This window comes from Rhincodon typus, chromosome 18 (assembly GCF_021869965.1).
Source record: "Rhincodon typus isolate 14 chromosome 18, sRhiTyp1.1, whole genome shotgun sequence".
NCBI classification, from domain to species: Eukaryota; Metazoa; Chordata; class Chondrichthyes; order Orectolobiformes; family Rhincodontidae; genus Rhincodon; species Rhincodon typus.
This window is the reverse complement of record NC_063349.1, coordinates 49,329,103-49,347,434: the sequence shown is the minus strand read 5'-3', so window position 1 is coordinate 49,347,434 and position 18,332 is coordinate 49,329,103. Positions and strand designations below refer to the sequence as shown.

Sequence of the window (18,332 nt, the reverse complement as noted above, 5' to 3'; positions counted from 1 at the left end):
ATGTGCAGCAAGGAGTTGAATTGTTATCAGGTGAGAGATATGGGTTCAAGCCATGATCTTACTGGATGGCAGAGCAGGCTCGAGGATGCTGAATGGCTTTCATTTGCTCCTGATTTGTCTGTTCATATGATCTTATTAAATTATATTGTAATAATATACTCTTGAACTGAGAAGCAAGTTTTGCTTGGAAGCAAAATTAAACCCAAAACACCAGCCACTTTAATCCAACAGGTATATTTTGTTCCAGAAGAACACATGATGCCAGATCCCATCAACACAACAGGTCATCAGAATCCTCTCAACCCAGAGCCCAAATGAGAAAATCATGTGAACCAAGAATCAGTTAAGGTCATTAAAACCATGCCAGCGATGTCCTCACTTACACAGGGATTGAAGTGACATATTCAACCCCAACAAGCTTAGGTAGCTGTGAAGTGCAGCGATTCCTTTTTGTTCAAATGTGGGGATGTGGTCCTCATTGTCTATCAGTGATTATTTTATTCTTACATGTGTGAATATTGCTAGAAAGGCCACATCGGTTCTCATCTCTAATTTTTCAACAGTGGCTTGCTAGGCTAGAGGGCAGTTAAGAGTCAACCATACTGTTTTGGGTCTGGAGTCACATGCAAGTCAGACTGGCTAAGAATGTCATCAATAGCTTCATTACTGAGACTACCTCTATATTACAGATTTATTAAGTGAAAGTTAAATTCCACCAGCTACCATTGTGACCCTAGAATGCTTGCAAGATTAATGATCAATCACCTTCTTTACCTGCTACAACTGGGTGGTAAAAACAGTCCCACAAACTATTTGTTGGATAGGGAATCAAAGACTTTTATCTAGCAACATTAAAGGAATGGCAAAAATGTTTCCAAGTCAGGATGGTCCCTGACTTGGAGGTGATGAATTGTCATATGGCCCTTATCTTTCTAGGTTGTAGAGGTCAAGGCATTGGGAGATTGTAACAAACAATTTTCTTAGAGTAGTGGATTTATGGAACGGATATTCAAGGTAATTAACAATTTGTTAATAAATCATTTTATAAAAGGGGATAAAGAAGTATTGAGGTGGGTGGGGGAAGATGATTGTCTTTTTGCATTGTACATCATCTTAAGTTTTTCCTTGAAGAGCAAGGTTATGATTTTATTATTCTTAGCACAGAGGGATTGGGATTGAAGGTTAGAAGGCCAAGTACAAATGTAAGTAAGACGTATTTTGGAAGATGTTCATTCATGTGCAGGTAGAACCATAGATATGACATGTCAAGGGAAGTGACCAGTCAGATGAATAACGGAGCCTGGAAGGTCAAAGAGATGTACTTAAAATACATTCAATAACAACCCTGCACTAAACAGTGAAAAAAATGCTGTAGACCGTTTCCTTAACCATGCCTGCATGAATATTAATAGTTGGATTACATTCAAAAAAAAGTCAACTTAGCCCTTTGCCATAGTGATCAGCCATCACATTTTGCTAACAGTTTTGACTTTTCTATATGGACTTCAAAAGGTTGAGGGCAAAAAATAAATTTGAGGCTATAAAATGTCATTTGTTCACAGACTAGCAACACAACCAGAACAATTAAACATTCAGAATAACATAGAAGTCATAGCATAGAGTCATAGCATCACACAGCATGGAAACAGACCCTTCAGTCCAACTTGTCCATGCCGACCAGATATCCTGAATAAATCTAGTCCCATTTGCCAGCATTTGGCCCATATCCCTCTAAACCCTCCCTATTCACATACCCATCCAGATGCCTTTTAAATGTTGTAATTGTACCAGCCTCCACCACTTCCTGTGGCAGCTCATTCCATATGCATGCCAGCTTCTGCAAGAAAAAGTTGCCCCTTAGGTCCCTTTTAAATCTTGCCCCTCTCACCTTAAACTTATGCCCTCTAGTTTTGACTCCCCCGCCCCAAGGAAAAGACCTTGTCTATTTACCCTACCCGTGCCCCTCATGATTTTATAAACTTCTAAAATGTCACCCCTCAGCCTCTGATGCTCCAGGGAAATAAGCCCCAGCCTATTCAGCCTCTCCCTGTACTCAAAACCTCCAACCCTGGCAACATCCTTATAAATCTTTTCTGAACCCTTTCAAGTTTCACAACACCCTTGCTATAGCAGGGAGACCAGAAGTGCATGCAGTATTCCAAAAGTGACCTAACCAATGTCCTGTACAGCCACAACATGACCTCCCAACTCCTATACTCAATGCACTCCTTTTTAAATCTTTGCAAAATCTATTAGAAAGTTGTCACTTAACCTTTGGGTGACAAATTATGAATACAGTATATCATAGACTTTTAAATTGTTGGAAGATTCCAATCAATCTTGCAGAGATCCTTGAGTGAAAAGTGTAACAAATTGAAATTTGCACCAGTAGTTAAAGCATTCATTTCTTTTGGGGTGATGAGCCACATTGATCTAAATGTTGGGGAAAATGCATTACCATTGGCATGTGAAATTTAAAAAATACCTGTACTGAAGAAATGCTTGTCTGATGCATATGTTAACCTGTTTATTACAATCATTTCAAAACTGTTTCTGTCATGCTCCTTGTCATCAAATTTGGCATATGAAATGCAGTATGGAAATAAAGAGGCAATTTACAAAGTAGAAACATTCAGAAAGATTTACAATAAAAAATGTCTGTTGCAAGTACAATTTGTGATTAGAGAGATAACTGAATAAAGTCTTTAAACATTAAGCAAATTTAATTACTGTACAGTGCAGTATTACTGTCCTCTTACAAATTACCTTCATGAACAGTCAAATACAACACCTTATCAGTTATTTGCAACTTCAATCCAGCCTTCTTACATATTATTTTTAACACTCCAAACACAAATAAAATTTCAGAAGTGCCTGAATGTAACATTGCTTTGGAATAAAAATATATGTTCCACATTTCAGTCTTTCAGAAATGAATTAAACATTAAAAAAAAAATCTTATAATAATTTTTCCTTGGCATCTATGAAATATTTCAGTGTAGCACGGTTCAAACTATAAATACTTCAATGAGATGAATAGCACTGGTGTAGAATACCTTTGTCTATTACACTGCTTCTGTGTGAGATTGGCTTGGGAATGGTGTGTGATTTTGGCTGCATTTTGACACTTGCCAAGCATATACTATCAATGGTAGAATTAAAGAATAGAAAGATGCAACAAAACTATTCATGTTGAGTGCAGTATATGACAAACATGACAAAGAGAAAGATTAATGAAAGCTTGCCCTGTAGATAATCTTGGGCAATGTCTACTCAATAGCTAAAGAAAATTATTTTACAAAATTAATCAGCAAATTCACTTAGCTTGCCTTGCAGAAGCCAGTATGTATAACAGTTGGAGGCTTGTATCATTTTTAAATGAACTGTGGTAACCAACAGATTTAATCTTCAAACAGTGCCATAAAAAAATCAAAACAATATTTACTACATTATTACAGCATAATTCTGCTAGAAGATTGCCATATTGATTATATGAAGAACTCTAAAACACAGCATGAAGAATTTCTCTCTCCTCCGCTAGCATGACAGCACTTGCAAAATATACATCAAAATTTTCATACTTTATAAGTTATAATGCAATTACTTATTATTTAAAGACTCTACAGTTTTTGATAAATATCCTTCCTTTTTGATTTATACAGGATATATTTATTTGATTGCAGGAAAAAACAATTACATCAACTATAACAACAAAAGTAGAAGATAAAGTTTGTGAAATTTGAACTGAAAGCAAAATCTGCGAATATGTGATTTTATTAAACTCCCTTCTTTTCATAAGACTTATTTGAATCAGTTCTGGGACTTCTGCTTCTCATTATCTGGACACCACCAGGATAAGATTTCCTTGTGTTTTTTATTTGTAGTGAAACTGATAATCATTGCTACAAGTAACAAATCAAAGGAAATCGTCCTCCCTTCAGTATTATTACAGGGCCAGCAACAAATAACCAGTAATTCACTTGGCATAAAGCAGTCATTATCATGTCAACTTGTTTCCATGCAGGAGAGGAATGATGTACATGGAGATGTCATCACCTGAGCCAAGTCTGTCATTTGATATCCTCCATCCTCGGTCCTTCAAAACACCTCTAGCTCTCATCACCAGGTCCTGGGCTGCCAGTGTGTACCTGTGAAGAAATAGTATAATCATGAAATATGCAACTATATGAACAACTAATATTGATTCAGCACCACATTATTTACCCAGTAAATTTAACCAATAAAAGTTGCATGTATTCTGTGACCACCATATAGCCCCCTCTAATTTTCTACAACTTCAGGCATCTATTAGAGTAGACTTTGACTCATAATGTAAAATGGATAGTAGTGGCAACCCACCCCGTCTGTCCTGTTGACTTAAGTGGAAATAAATCTGGAGCTGTATTAAAACAGGCTGCCGACTTGCTGTCATGTGTTTTACATTGTCACACAAAGTTATACATACTCCCAGTATCTTTAATTGACAGGTGTTCCAATTCTTAGATATTCTTTTGGACACAATGATTTTCAATTTGTGTAAGAGCTGTGTCTGTTATGTTCAATATCTAAGTGTACAATAGTACAATTCAGGGATGTAACAATAGTTTGTTAGTAGTTTGATGACCCTTACAATTGGATCAGAATATTGTATTTTTTGCACATGCCCTCCTATGTCTCTTCAGTCTTTCCAAAGCCCAGCTGAAACAACAAAACCAAAACAAATTGGAGTGTGAGGTTTTTCTGAAGAAGGGTCTAGGCCCAAAACGTCAGCCTTCCTGCTCCTCTGATGCTGCTTGGCCTGCTGTGTTCATCCAGTTCTACACCTGGTTATCTCAAATTGGAGCGTGGATAGGCAATATGGGGCCGTGAGTTTCTCTGTCATTCTATGTGATCATGGCTGGTTTGATCTTGATTTCACAACTCTACATTCCCATTTTTCCCTCAAAATCCTCAACTCCCCACATTGTTTAAGAATCTGTCGATCTCAGTTTAGAACATATGAAATGACAGAGTCTCCACAGCTTTCTTGGGAAAAAGAGGGTCACAAATTTAAGATTCATGACCTTCAGATGAAATGCCTTCTTATCTCCATCTGACATAGGCATTCCATTATTCTGAAAGGATGACCCCCTGTTCTACATTCCCCTGTGAGGGAAACACCCTTTCAGCACCTAACCTATCAAGCTTCCTCAGAGACTTGTGTGTTTCAATAAGGTCACCTCTCTTTCTTCTAAACTTGAAACACAACAGGAATTATTCCTGTTGTCCTAGAAAAATTTCACCCCTCAAATCAACATCACAAAAACAGATGATGTGGTCATTATTCCATTGCATTTGTGGGATTTTGCTGAGCCTTTATAGTCTGCCATATTTCGTACATTACTTCAGAAATACTTCATTGGCTGTAAAACATAACCCCATTCATCCCACAATTAACCTCATGAATCTTGTCTGAACCATCTCCAATGAATTCTGAAGAATTTTTTGAAAGGAATACATAGAAATATTTCCTGCTGTTGAAGGAATCGAGAACAAGGCACATCCTTAAAATCAGAATTAGAACATACCACTTAGAGGAATAAAGAAATCACCATAGAAGATGCTAAAAGCATGGAACTCTATCCCACAAAAATCAATAGATGTTATTTCAATCTTAAATCTGAGATTAATACATTTTCCCTAACAAGCATAGTCATTTTATAAATTAGGGGTAAACTATAGCTTTACTGTGAAGATGGCACTGTACCATTGCGATATGGGATTCTGATAAAATAATGGGACAAGAAACAGGATTTGCCTTGTTAATTTGAGAACAACTTAATGTACAGTATATAATTGTAATACTAAATAAAAAAACAAGTGCTGTAAAAATTAAACTGATCTGGCAGCATCAGTGGATAGAGAAACAGAATTAAGGATTCCAATCCAATTTGACTTTTCTTCTTCTGTGTTCTGAAGAGTAGTATGTAGTTTTTACATTCTACTCTTGATCATTTAAAAGTCTGGTTGATTTATAGTGTAGTGGCAATAGCAGGATTTTTTTTTAAAAAAAGGAAGTTTTTTTTATTAAGGAACAGCTTTTCCATATATACCAATGTTATTATAGGGTCTGTTAGTTCTGTTCAAAGTTTATACTGAATGAATGGACATGGAAAAGTGCTATGAGTTGGCATGTAAGATGCAAGGGCCATTAGCAGCGGGTTGGGGGGCAATGGGAGCAGTGGTAAGACCGTTTGAAGGAATCCAAACTATGATTTGCAACATCCCTGAGGAATCCTAAATCAGGAGTATTGATAACTGCCTGAATGCATGAAAATTGCAAGGGCCACATTGGAACTGGCCAGATTGTGAGTACAGAGTGCTACAGGCTCATTACCTCCACCACCTTCTGCGCTGGGGAAAATTGATAGTGGGGACAGAATTGGTCTCATCCACCATTTTTACAAGTCCACAGTGTCTTCCGGACTCCATAAAATCTAATCCTTCTATGCATAAAAGCTTTCAAAACATGCCTATCACAAAAAGTTTACATATCTATTGCCTAACAAAACCTTATTAGGAGATTCTTCGGAGGCTCGCAAATGGGTACAATTTGCAGAAATGTGTCATTTTGATTAAATTGATCTAGGACTGTGGTATGTTCCAAGGTCAGGCCTGCTTCTCTCAAGATGCTTTATAACCGGTGCTAACTCAATTTGTGCTGGAAATAATTTGAGTTTAAAATTCCTTTACTTTTTGCACTTATTTGTCCAATTTCAGACAAGTTGTGCTAAAAAAAATGTGAACAACCTAGCATAAACTCCAGCATATTTTTTTAGTTGTGACATCAAGGCACCTCTTAAAATCTTACCATGGATAAAGTTATATTCTCGCTTATCACCATAAAATTTATGGGTAAGAGAAGCAGACATGATTTGCTTAATTCCCTGTTCAATTTATTTAAGGTGTTTCACATTGAGATATTTTTCCTCTCCCAGTCAAATTATTGCTGTATTCTCCAATGAGCAAATCTGATTAGGACTAATTGCACAGATATAAAAATGAGTACATGTTTAAAAACAATAATTGGCACAAAGACCAGTTGACACTTTAACCAACTCTGGAATATGCATTTCAATATCATTATCACTAACCATCTGCTACCTTATTTCTTCTACAAATGGATCATAATTAAGTTTGTTAAGGTTAATTTTACTCACTATAATGTAATCACAGACAAACAGATTGTGATCATACATGTAATTAAAAACTATAGCTGAATGGTGATGATGGGATGAAATTAAAAATGATGAGCATATTCTCATGTGAATGGGAGGAATAGATCATGTATTTCCTTCAAAATATAATAGTATCCTGTACACGGAGCTGCTTTCATGCTTCACAGAGTTGACACTCTAGCATTCTCCTGAAAGTACAAAGCCTTTGGGACTTGAAAGAAGAAGTCTACTCAGTGTCATCACCTTCTTAAATCTGTGCCCTGTCAATTCTTATTCTTTGAAACTCTGTGCTCTTCTCTTATAAGGGAAAGGAAGATATTGGTGCGATTCTAATAATCTGTTACAGCACCATGAAACCATAAAGGCATTCATGAGTTGAAAGGAACTGTGAACAAAAGGCAGAGAGCCTTCACAAAGTAAGTGCCAGTACTTTGGGCTCACTTCCATTTGAATTCAGTTATTATTGTATTTTATGGGTTTTTTTAAATGGAAGATTTGCTAGTCACAAATCAAAAAGGTCTTAACCGCACATGATCCATTGTGTAGCTTATTCAGAGAACACCAGTTCTCTGAAAACTAATCCAAGCATTAGCATGACCTAATTTTATGAAACTGCTGTATGTCGCATGTAAGTTTAGAAATAGAAGCTCTCATTTTTCATCATGTAATATATTGCTCCTAGATATTCATTGCAAGCAAGATAGAAATTGATTCATAATCAATGATACAGAAGTTTCACACCTCATTTGAAATACTTTGAATCATGCACTGCAGTACTATAAATAACTTTTAAATCAACACTGATTAAGAGCAGAACCAACATAATAAAAACATAGTGAATGAAAACCAAGAAGAAAGGAAGAGGAGAAAGGAGCACAGAAAAAAAGAAGTGTAGGATAGAGTTACCAGACATATCTGGACTTCAAGTGTTAAACAACAAATAGAGATTACACAACTAAAATATTCCCTGGAATTTAGAAGGTGCAAGATTGATTTAATCAACTTTATCAAAATATTGAGGGAAATAGGTAAGGTAGAAAGGTGGAAATATTTCTATTGGTTGTGAAGCCTAGGACTGGTATTCAAAACAATTAGAGCCAGACCTTTAGGAGAGAATTTAGGAAACACTTCTGGTCAACAGCATGCACTCAATATATCTTTGGCAAAGACAATCCAAAACATAGGCCTGAACCCTTAAGTCAGTAGATAGCCATGCCGAACACTTGGAAGGATTCTTCAGAGGTTCCTCCACATGGCTGTCTATCTAACATTCCCAAAGAAGAGCGAGTTATGAAGTGCCAAAAGCCATGTCATTACCATTGCTACATTTATTTCCAAATGTTTACAACTGGAGGCTTTTGTAGGCACAGATATGCTGCCCATCTCTCAAAGAATTTCTTTGAAATCCCACAATAATGTACATAGGATAAAGATCTAGCAACATTAGTCTCTACCCATTTTCCTTTCCAAATTGCACAAGTACATTGCTTGAAGGTGACAAGTGTGTAGGGGCTGTTGCTTTGAATAACTTGTATTATAAAAATTTAATCTATTTTATGAAAATGACATTATAAAATGGACGTAGATGGACTGAAGAAAATATTTATAAAGATGATAACGGAACAGGGAGGTTACAGCTACTAAAAATGCCCAAACAGGCATTTTTAAAAAATCTAGAAAAGCGAAGGCTGTTGAGTCCTAAAAGAGGGCTTCAAGGTTATACGAGGGTTTATAAACAAGGGTGTGATGTTTCCACTTGTGGGGACATCAGTATTAGAGGCCCTAAATACAAGATAGTCACTAACTAATTCAACTAGAAATTGAAGAGAAACATTTCTGAGAGTGTGGTTATAAAGTGGAACTCAATGAAGTGAGAGCATAGATGCATTCAAGCAGAAGCTGAATAAACAAGAAGAAGAAAGGCAAAGGAAGTCATCAGGTCAAACTTAGATCAGCAATATGGAGCAGAAACACTGGCATAGGCTGTTTGGACTGAATGGCATGTTTCTGTGCTGTTTGGTCTCTGTAATTGTACATATATATATATTGCTACAGTGTGAAGGGCAACAAAATAGACTACTTGTGTCCATGCTGTGGAATCTGATATTATTTCTGTGTCTTTACGGGTACGAAGGAAAATTCTCTCAACTCAATATCAAAATCAGTGATGTCTGCTCCAAACAACCTCCTAAGCGCAGCTTCCCAGTGACCCATCCCCCACCACCCACCAAGTAGTACTCCTAGAGGATATGAACAGATTACACCATTTCTGTCAGAGTGCTGACCATAATGCAACACAGACTGTCTGACAGTTATAAATGGAACATTTTTGTTGTGTTTCAGATGTGGAAATTGGAAAATGCAGAGGTTGGATTGTGATTATTTTCGGTCACTATCTCAGGCAACAATGTTGAATGTTGTCTTGGTATTGGCTTTTTTTGATACCAGATTAAGAACGGTTGAGTAATGACCAATGTGTCCAACATCATTTGAGTTGAAACTAGAGTCATCAGAAATTGTCATTCTGCAGTTCACTGACTTGATACAAATGAGGATGGGATTGTCTTTCAATAAACAACAGCTAGTATTTATATAGGACCTTTGATGTTCTAAAACATCCTAAGATTTTTCACTTTATTGTTACCAAACAAAACCAGACATTAAGCCACATAAAGAAATCATAGAACTGATTATCAAAGGCTTGGTCAAAGGGCCAGGTTTTAAGGAACATATTTAAAAAGCAAAGTGAGATAGAGAATTGGAGAGATTTAGGGAGGGAGTTCCAGACTTTTGACCTAGGTAGCTGAAGGCATGGTTGTTGATGGTGCAACAATTAAAATCAGAAATGCACAGGAGTACAAAATTGGAGTAGTACTGTTTTCTAGGGATGGAGAATTTTATAGGGAAAGGGAATGGTTTGAAAGCAAGGGTAAGTGTGTTAAAACAAGGGCCTGTCAAACCAGAAACTAATGGAGATCAGCAAGCACAGAGGTGCTGGACAAATGAGACTCAATATATTTAGGGTACTACTAACTAATTTCTAAATAAACTCAACTTTATGCAAGCCAGAAGAATCGAGGCCAGCACGGGAATATTTGAATAGTTGAATCCAGAAATAACAAATACATTGATGAGGGTTTCAGCAACAAATGAGCTGAGATAGAGAACTTTTAAGAGAAAACTACATAATTTCAAGACTAATAAGAGTCAGCTAGCATAGGAGTAATATAGAGAAGCGTAACTCAGGCCACAATCAGATCAGCCGTGATCCTGTCAATTTGTGGGGTAGATCTAAGGAGCTAAATGGCCTGATCTTGCTCCTAAGCTTGTATAGATCTCAGACGAGAGCAAGCCCTGGGATTTAGTTTGGATTAAGCTAGTAAAAAGCCAGTACTGAAGCAATAGGTCAAATTATCTTCTTTTCTGTTGCAGTTCAATGTTGTCATGTTGACTGACAGTAGTAACTACATCAAATACGTCTCCATTGAAATTCAACACTTCAGCCCGTATCCACGTCATGGATTATTAACTCGTGGAATTAGTGGCTTTAGAAACCCAGTAACACTCCTGACTAACCTGCGTGGGTCATCGGGATCACAGTTGGACAGAAAGCTTGTTATAGCCTCAGCCACTTCTTTATTCGATAAGACATCCCATAGTCCATCAGTGGCTAGAACCAATACGTCATTTACATCATGATCGTGCTCCGAGATGTCATAAACTCGCACCTGTAGCAGATCAATCAAATTAACTTTTCAAGTAAACAAAGAGTTTTAAAAAGCAGCTGAATAATTTTTAAAGTTGTGGAGTGCAAAGTTTTCCCTTATAACCCACCAAATTATTTACAAGTCATTTTAGATTTCCATGACCGTAAAGTAAAAATGACAAAACAAAAACAAGTCAATCAACAAAAACATTGCAAGCACACTTTCAGTGGTAGCATACAGACACTTCATTTTGCCTTTGAAATTGCAAATAGAAATGCTTTTGTTTTTGGAATGCACATTACTCTCATTTCTGTCTCTTAAAAAAAATGTTGTCAAGTAACTGCGACCCGTGGTTAGGCTGTGGGCCTGAAGGGGTAACACTGAAATGCTTTGATTTAGATTCCCACAAATTGACACAAATCACAAACATTCTTTGGAGGTCAACAGCATTTTGCTGGATTCAATATGGAAATCAGGCAGTTAACATTCCCATGGCAACAACATGACATTCTATTTTGCCTCATCTGCACAGATCATAAACCATGCAGGGCAGGCCCATCTCCTTGCAGATTTACACACTTGATTTGAATTAGTCTGAACAGGCAAGATAGGAAATTCTAATAAATGGAGCCCACAGGTGACCCAGCTCCTGTAAAAATCCTTGTGCATTAATGTGCTGTATAAGTCACAGTGGCTGTAAAAGCTGCACTGAGGCATACTGGAGGCTTTCTTTTTTATTTACACAATTTAAGACATAGCCTTTAAATGCTTACAGCTGAAGCTCAGATCCTACCATTTTTGTGCAGTAGAATCCAAAATTTGTAGCAACATTTAACTGTGTTTGCAATCAAGCAGCACAGCAGATCTATTTATTGATTAGACAAAATCATTTATGGTAAAATCTTTGTTAACTGTACAAGATTCTCTCAATGCTCCCAGTCCATTTATTTCCCTCAATTCACAGATGTCACCAGCCCAGGAATATGGACTGTGCAGCTAATTATGTGCATTTTAAAAGATTGTTAAGAGTACTGTAAGGTCATGAACATTTCTTTAAAAACTGAGAAGCTTGAAACACATTGCTTCAAAAGACTCTAAAATAATTATGAAATGCCTTATTTCACGCTGTTGTTTTAGTGAAATGTAGGTTTCAATTCCACAAACAACTGCTTTTGTTGATTTTATTGACAAGGTTCAATCTCAAGAAGGTAAATTTCTAGTCCATCATACTTTGAACACTGATACTAATTTCAAGATGATTATTCCAAGCCAGAAAGGGAAAACTAAATGGAGGATTCTTATTAAATAGTGGGGCTGCTTACTTCAATCATTCAATAATTGTACACTTTCAGTCATCAGTGATTTTACAGCTCTGGGGTGTTCAAGGTGAGACTAGCCAGAACTGAATTATAGCGTTCATTACCCTGAACATAAATTCATTGAATATTTGCTGCTTATTTACATATGTGTATAAGTTTGCATCCTATGCTGTAAATCAAATATTCAATTCAAAACTGTTTTGGTGAGAATGTACTTTTTATTTGTTCATGGGATTTGGGCATCAGTGGCTGGGCCAGCATTTATTGCCCACCCCTAATTGCCCAGAATGCAGGTAAAAGTCAACCAAATTGCTGTGGGTCTGGAGTTACAAGTAGGCCAGATCAGGAAAGGATGGCAGTGATTGCTTTCTCTAAAGGACATTAGTAAACTAGATGGGTTTTTACAACAATTGACCAAATGGTTACATGTTTGCCCTTAACCCTTAAGTCAGCTCTCTATTCCATATATTAATTGAATTAAAATTTCACCATCTGCTATGGTGAGATTCAAGTCTATGTCCCCAGAACATTAGCCTGGGATGAAGTTGCTGACTTGCTCGCTGAGCTGGTTTGTTTTCATTCAGATGTTTCGTTACCATGCTAGGTAACATCATCAGTGAGGCCTCTGAGTAGCTTGTGTCTCTTCTTCGTTTTGGTCCTATGTTGATTATCCTTAACGGCCAAGTATATGAACAGATCAATGGCTTGCCCATCTCAGGACTCATTGCGGAGACTAGAACACACTACCCTCCCCCGCATTCAACCTAAATTGTGGATCCGGTACGTGGACGACACATTTGTCATTATTAAACACAACAAACTAGAAGAGACCCAGCACCTCATCAACAACATATTCACCAGGATTAAATTCACGAGAGGACAAGAAAACAACAATCCTTTTCTGGACGTCAGAGTTGAAAGTATGACCAACAGGGAGTCCCAAGCTTCAGTATACAGGAAAGCAACCCATACTGACCAAATCCTTAACTTCTACAGCAACCACCACAACGTCCACAAATAAAGCTGTATTAGGACACTATTTAAATGGGCCACCACTCACTGCAACACGCCAGAACGATGCAGGAAACAGGAAAAGCAACTGTACAAAATCTTTGCTATGAACGGATATCTCTGCAACTTCATCTGCAGGTGCCAACAAATAGACAACAAGGGGACCCAGTACACTTAACACACTGGCCACACTACCCTACATCAAGAACATATCAGAACTGACAATGAGACCCCTACGACCAATAGGAATCATGGTAGGACACAAGCCCATAGCCACTCTATGACAAACACTCAGGGATTAAAGATGCCATTCCCACAACGTGCAGAACCAGCGTAGTTTGCAAAATACCATGCAACGACTGCCACAAACATTACATTGGACAGACAGGAAGGAAACTATCCATCTGAATACATGAACATCAGCTAGCAGCAAAATGACACAACAAACTTTCCTTAATATCAGTACACTTGGACAATGAAGGCCATCAGTTTAACTGGGACAGCGCAAGCATAGTAGCCCAAGCTAAATATAGACAATCACAGGATTTCCTAGAGGCATGGTTCTCAACCCATAATGCAATCAACAAACATATAGAATTGGATCCCATATACAAACCCATACAGGAAAAAAAAACGGAAATGACACTATTCACCATAACGGACCAGACTGTATAAATTCCAAGCGGAGTAGAACAACATCGCTTCATCGGAGGCCTCACTGATGATGTTACCTAGCATGGTGACGAAACGTCTGAATGAAAACAAACCAGTTTGGTGAGCAAGTCGGCAACCTCACCCATAACCTGAGCTACAAATCTTTGCTAAAACCTTAAATTAGCCTGGGATGCTGGATTGCTATTTAGTTACTGTGCCATTGCCTCTCCTTTTAATGAACTGCAAAAATGGATTGTAAACTATTCAGTTGCTAAGTAAATGCACAACCATATGAATAAGCTGCCATACACTGTTAGTATATACATGTTCCAGTGAATTATATTTTAAACTGGTGCTGTTCTTAAATTAATTTTTTTTTAAATTGCCGAATGGTATCCTGTGAGAACCAGAGTGAAAGCAAAAAAGAAATGCCTGTATTCAATTTGCTAATAACGTGCTTGATTTATTTTGTAATTATTCCCAGGAAATTTAACATTGATATAAACTTGATCTGAGGAACCCCAGGTATAAAGGAGACAATTAAAATGAACCAGATAGGGAATATTTCACCCAGAAACTGGCTAGATTGTGGAGCCTGCTACTACGTGTAATGGTTGAGACAACCAGCATACATATATTTAAGGAGGAGCTTGCTAAACTCATGAGAGAGAAAGAAATAGAAGGATATAATAGATGGATAGGATGGGATGAAGGATGGTGAGAGGAGGCTGTACAGTGCATAAACACTGCCATAGATCAGTTGGACCAAATGGCCTGTGTAGTTCTAAAGCTGAGAAACACTTTACAATTATTTGCATTGAAGTGCTTTTTGCAGAATTATTAATAATTAGTTTCAAATTGGAACTTTTTTTAAATGTAATTTTCAGAAAAAAAAAAGAGAATTTATTGAGCTGAATGGAAAATCAGCCATCTCAGACAGAAAAGTTTCAGAATTTAGGGCCAGAATCCAGCCCAATACTCCACTAGATATTGTGTACAGCTTCATTCAAAAGAAACACATAGTAAAATGGATGGCCAGCAAAGGAAGACTAGGGGAAATTGAGGGAGAAAGTGGGGAGTGGGGAACGGGAGTGACTAAAGAAGGGGGTCTGAATCTTAGATGCCTATGGACCTGAATATTAGAATTGCATGTCTGTCTGTTTCAGGTGACCAACATTTTTAAGCAAATTTGTATCTTGCATAGGATTTTAGTTTTGATTGTGAAAGGCCAATGATCTGATTTGATTTGACTTAGTATTGTTATATGTACCTAGGTACAGTGGAAGTTTTGTTTTGTGTGCAGTGCAAGCAGATCATACTATACAAAGATTATAGGATGATGGAACAGAGTGAGGAATACAAAGATATGGCTGCAAAGAAGGTGCACAAAAAGCAAGATCAACATTAGATTTGAAATTTGAGAGGTCCATTCAGAAGTCTAACAACAGCAGGAAAGAAGCTGTTCTTGAACCTAATGGTATATGTGTTTAAGCTTCTTTATCTTCTGCCTGACAAAAGAGGTTGGAAGAGATTATAACTAGAGTGGAAGGTGTCTTTGATAATGTTGGCTGCCTTTCTGAGGCAAATGGGATCAGCATGCATTATATACGCTCCAATTTGTGCCAGGCAGTTAGTGACCCTTAAGGAGCCTAGTCACTGTTGGTAGCTCCTCAAAAAAAAGGCCAAAACTACTTTCCATTGATTTGTGCAAGGACACTTCAGAACACTTGCACTCCTCCTGATCCAACAGAAATACTGCATCCTACTGTCAGTCCATGAATTCCCCTCTTCACTTCCTCCCTGCCCTTTCAACACCTGCCCCACTTCCCCAAACCTGGACATGTCCAATTGGCTAGATTAGGATAGAAATTGCTCAGGTTGTTAGCTGTCCCTTAGTCAGTAAATTTTGGCAAAACTCAGATTTCACAAAATATTAAGCGTGAGACTCATCCATTATTGCCAACTTCACATCAATCTTGTGCAAAATTGGCAAATCCCTTGTCCTCCACTCCACTCAATGTGTTTCAAACCATCTTCATTTTTAAAGAGATCATTCTGTCTTGTTTTATTGTGATAAGGAGGATGGCTTTGTTTTTTTTTTGGCAACACTGAATGGCAGGAAAGCTGGGCTCATCCAGGACTTGTCAGTAGATAGTTAGATGAATGACAACTGCCTTATAGTTAACAGTAGTTAGCAGGGATTGATTAGAACAAAAGCCAGAGGGGAGCTACATGTGCCAGCTTTCGTCAGCTAAAAATAGATACTTTACCTCAGGTGTACATGAGAGAAAGGGCTTTATATGGATATTAGAATCGTGAACCTTCAGATCATGATCTCCAAGTCCTCGAGTGACACCTATGGTTGCCATCACACGTGCCTGTCAAACAAATTACATCATCCACATTAACAAAGAAAGACCCTGCTTCTTTTTCAACAAAGACTAAAAAAATATTTTTAGTATTGATGTATTAACTGATATGCCAGTATCATATTTAATACATTACACTCCTGTAAGTGGAAGAGAGTGGATTGATCAGGAGTGCAGAATTTGGAACTTAAGTTTTCAAATGGTGAATATTGCACACCATGTCAGAATTTACTCAAATTTCGTTCATTGATTGCACAAGTTTAACAGAGAGAAATGGGGAAGACAGAGTGACTGAGGAAATCCTGATTCGTCAGGCACATGAAATACCTCCAAGTCACACACAATCCGGAGTTGGAAATACATTGCGACTCTTTCATTGTCACTGGATCAAAATCCTGAAGCTTTCTGCCTGACAACATGTTGGTACTTCCACCATATATACTGCAAGTGGTTCAAAAAACAGCTCATCAACACCTTCCCAAGGTCCCAATGAATGCTGGCCCTGCCAGCAATGTCTACCCCCATGAATGAATTTTTAAAATGTTGAATTCAATCTAGACCATTCTCCAAGGCCTCCTGTTTGACAACATCAGAAGAACTAATAAAAACTTGACAAGAGATAGCCTTCTCTAATCAACATCCCACAGAAAGACATGGAATGCTGAGAAAATTGATCGTAAGGAGTTTCCTTTATAAAATTAACTTTACAAACTCACTTCACGAGAAACAAGAAATTGGCAACTTCTCAGAGAGAATTTTTAAATGTATGTACATCTATACAACATATAATTGCACTGTCAGGGATGACACTCTTGGAAAACTCTTTACTCCTCACTCAACAGGAACATGGATTGGAGGCTCAGGCATAGAGGTTGTCTCTCATTTCTACATAACTGAAAATTTTCATGACTGACTTTTATTATTCTCTGATCTACATTGCCTGTCCAATAAAACTCAACACTGGGACATTCACTTTATAGAAACATCCTTCCATGAATCCTTACACAGCACAGATATAGACACTGTGTGCTCTCTATGCTCATAATTATAGTGCAGTATATGCATTTTCCAAAGCATATTCTTCTCACCTTCAAGTTTATTATATGATACAATAGCTTGTTACATACATAGAACAAGTCAGTTGGGAATTCCAGTATAAAATGCAGGCAAGCCCTTTGAAAGCCAACAAACAATTTATTTGGAAAAAAAGAACTAGATCAATTGCACATGCATTCAATGCTAGTTAAGGCATTGATTTTCCGAAGTGAAGTTCAACAGCTGGATGTAGGCAAGAAAGCCCTACATGTATATGGTGCTATTCACAACCTTAAGATGTCTCAAAGCACATTACAGCCAATGAAATAGTTTTTGAAGCACAGTCACAATTAATACAGGAAACAAAAGTAGCCAAATTGAGCACAGTAAGCTTCCACAAAAAGTAGTGACAACAACCAGTCAATTTGTTTTTGTAATGCCTGTTGAGGGATAAATTTTGGCTGTGACACCAGGACAAATTCACTTTTTCCTCTTCAAAATAAACTTTCAAGACCATTCTTTGTCCCCAGTGCTTCATCAAAACTATTGGTCCCGTTAATTCAACAGGTTCTGCTAATTAATGGTGAGGGTGGTCTCAACTTACTAATTACTGGCAGTATTTATTCCACTTGATTTGAAATCACTTTTGGATACACAGCAAGGAGGATTCAAAAAAAAAGAAACAGATTTGGACAGGAAAAACAGCCCCGATATGGTTCCTTCCCATTTTCGGGTTAAATCAGAAAGTGGAAAAGATTAGCAAAAGGGAACCCTGTGCCTGTTTGGATGCAAAATCCCATTGGATCTTCAAGTAATTAGGCACTTGACTGGTCACAGATAGGGTCCTAATACCAGTAGAAAACCTAACTGAGAAAGTCTCTCCCGTCAAGAGCTGCTGGCCAGTAAGTTGGTGCAGTTTTAGCACTTGTCAGTATTAACGAGGAGATGGTGAGTGGGGATGGTGCCATGTGGAGAAGGATCCACGCTCACAACTAGTCCCTTGGGTCATGTACCAACGAG

The 18,332-nt window shown here is 37.6% G+C and overlaps 1 protein-coding gene across 1 annotated transcript in view; it reads right to left on the bottom strand.

The window, feature by feature from the left end:
* Positions 1-2,453: 2,453 nt before the first annotated feature.
* The window catches only part of ppm1h (protein phosphatase, Mg2+/Mn2+ dependent, 1H), a 77,768-nt gene continuing 61,889 nt past the window's right edge, over positions 2,454-18,332 (bottom strand). Inside the window, exons 8-10 of the mRNA XM_048608038.1 lie at positions 16,179-16,286; positions 10,794-10,945; positions 2,454-4,148 (exon numbers count right to left, since the gene is read on the bottom strand). Coding sequence (XP_048463995.1) covers positions 4,001-4,148; positions 10,794-10,945; positions 16,179-16,286 — 408 coding nt within the window. The 3' untranslated portion in view covers positions 2,454-4,000. The remainder of the gene's footprint in view (positions 4,149-10,793; positions 10,946-16,178; positions 16,287-18,332) is intronic.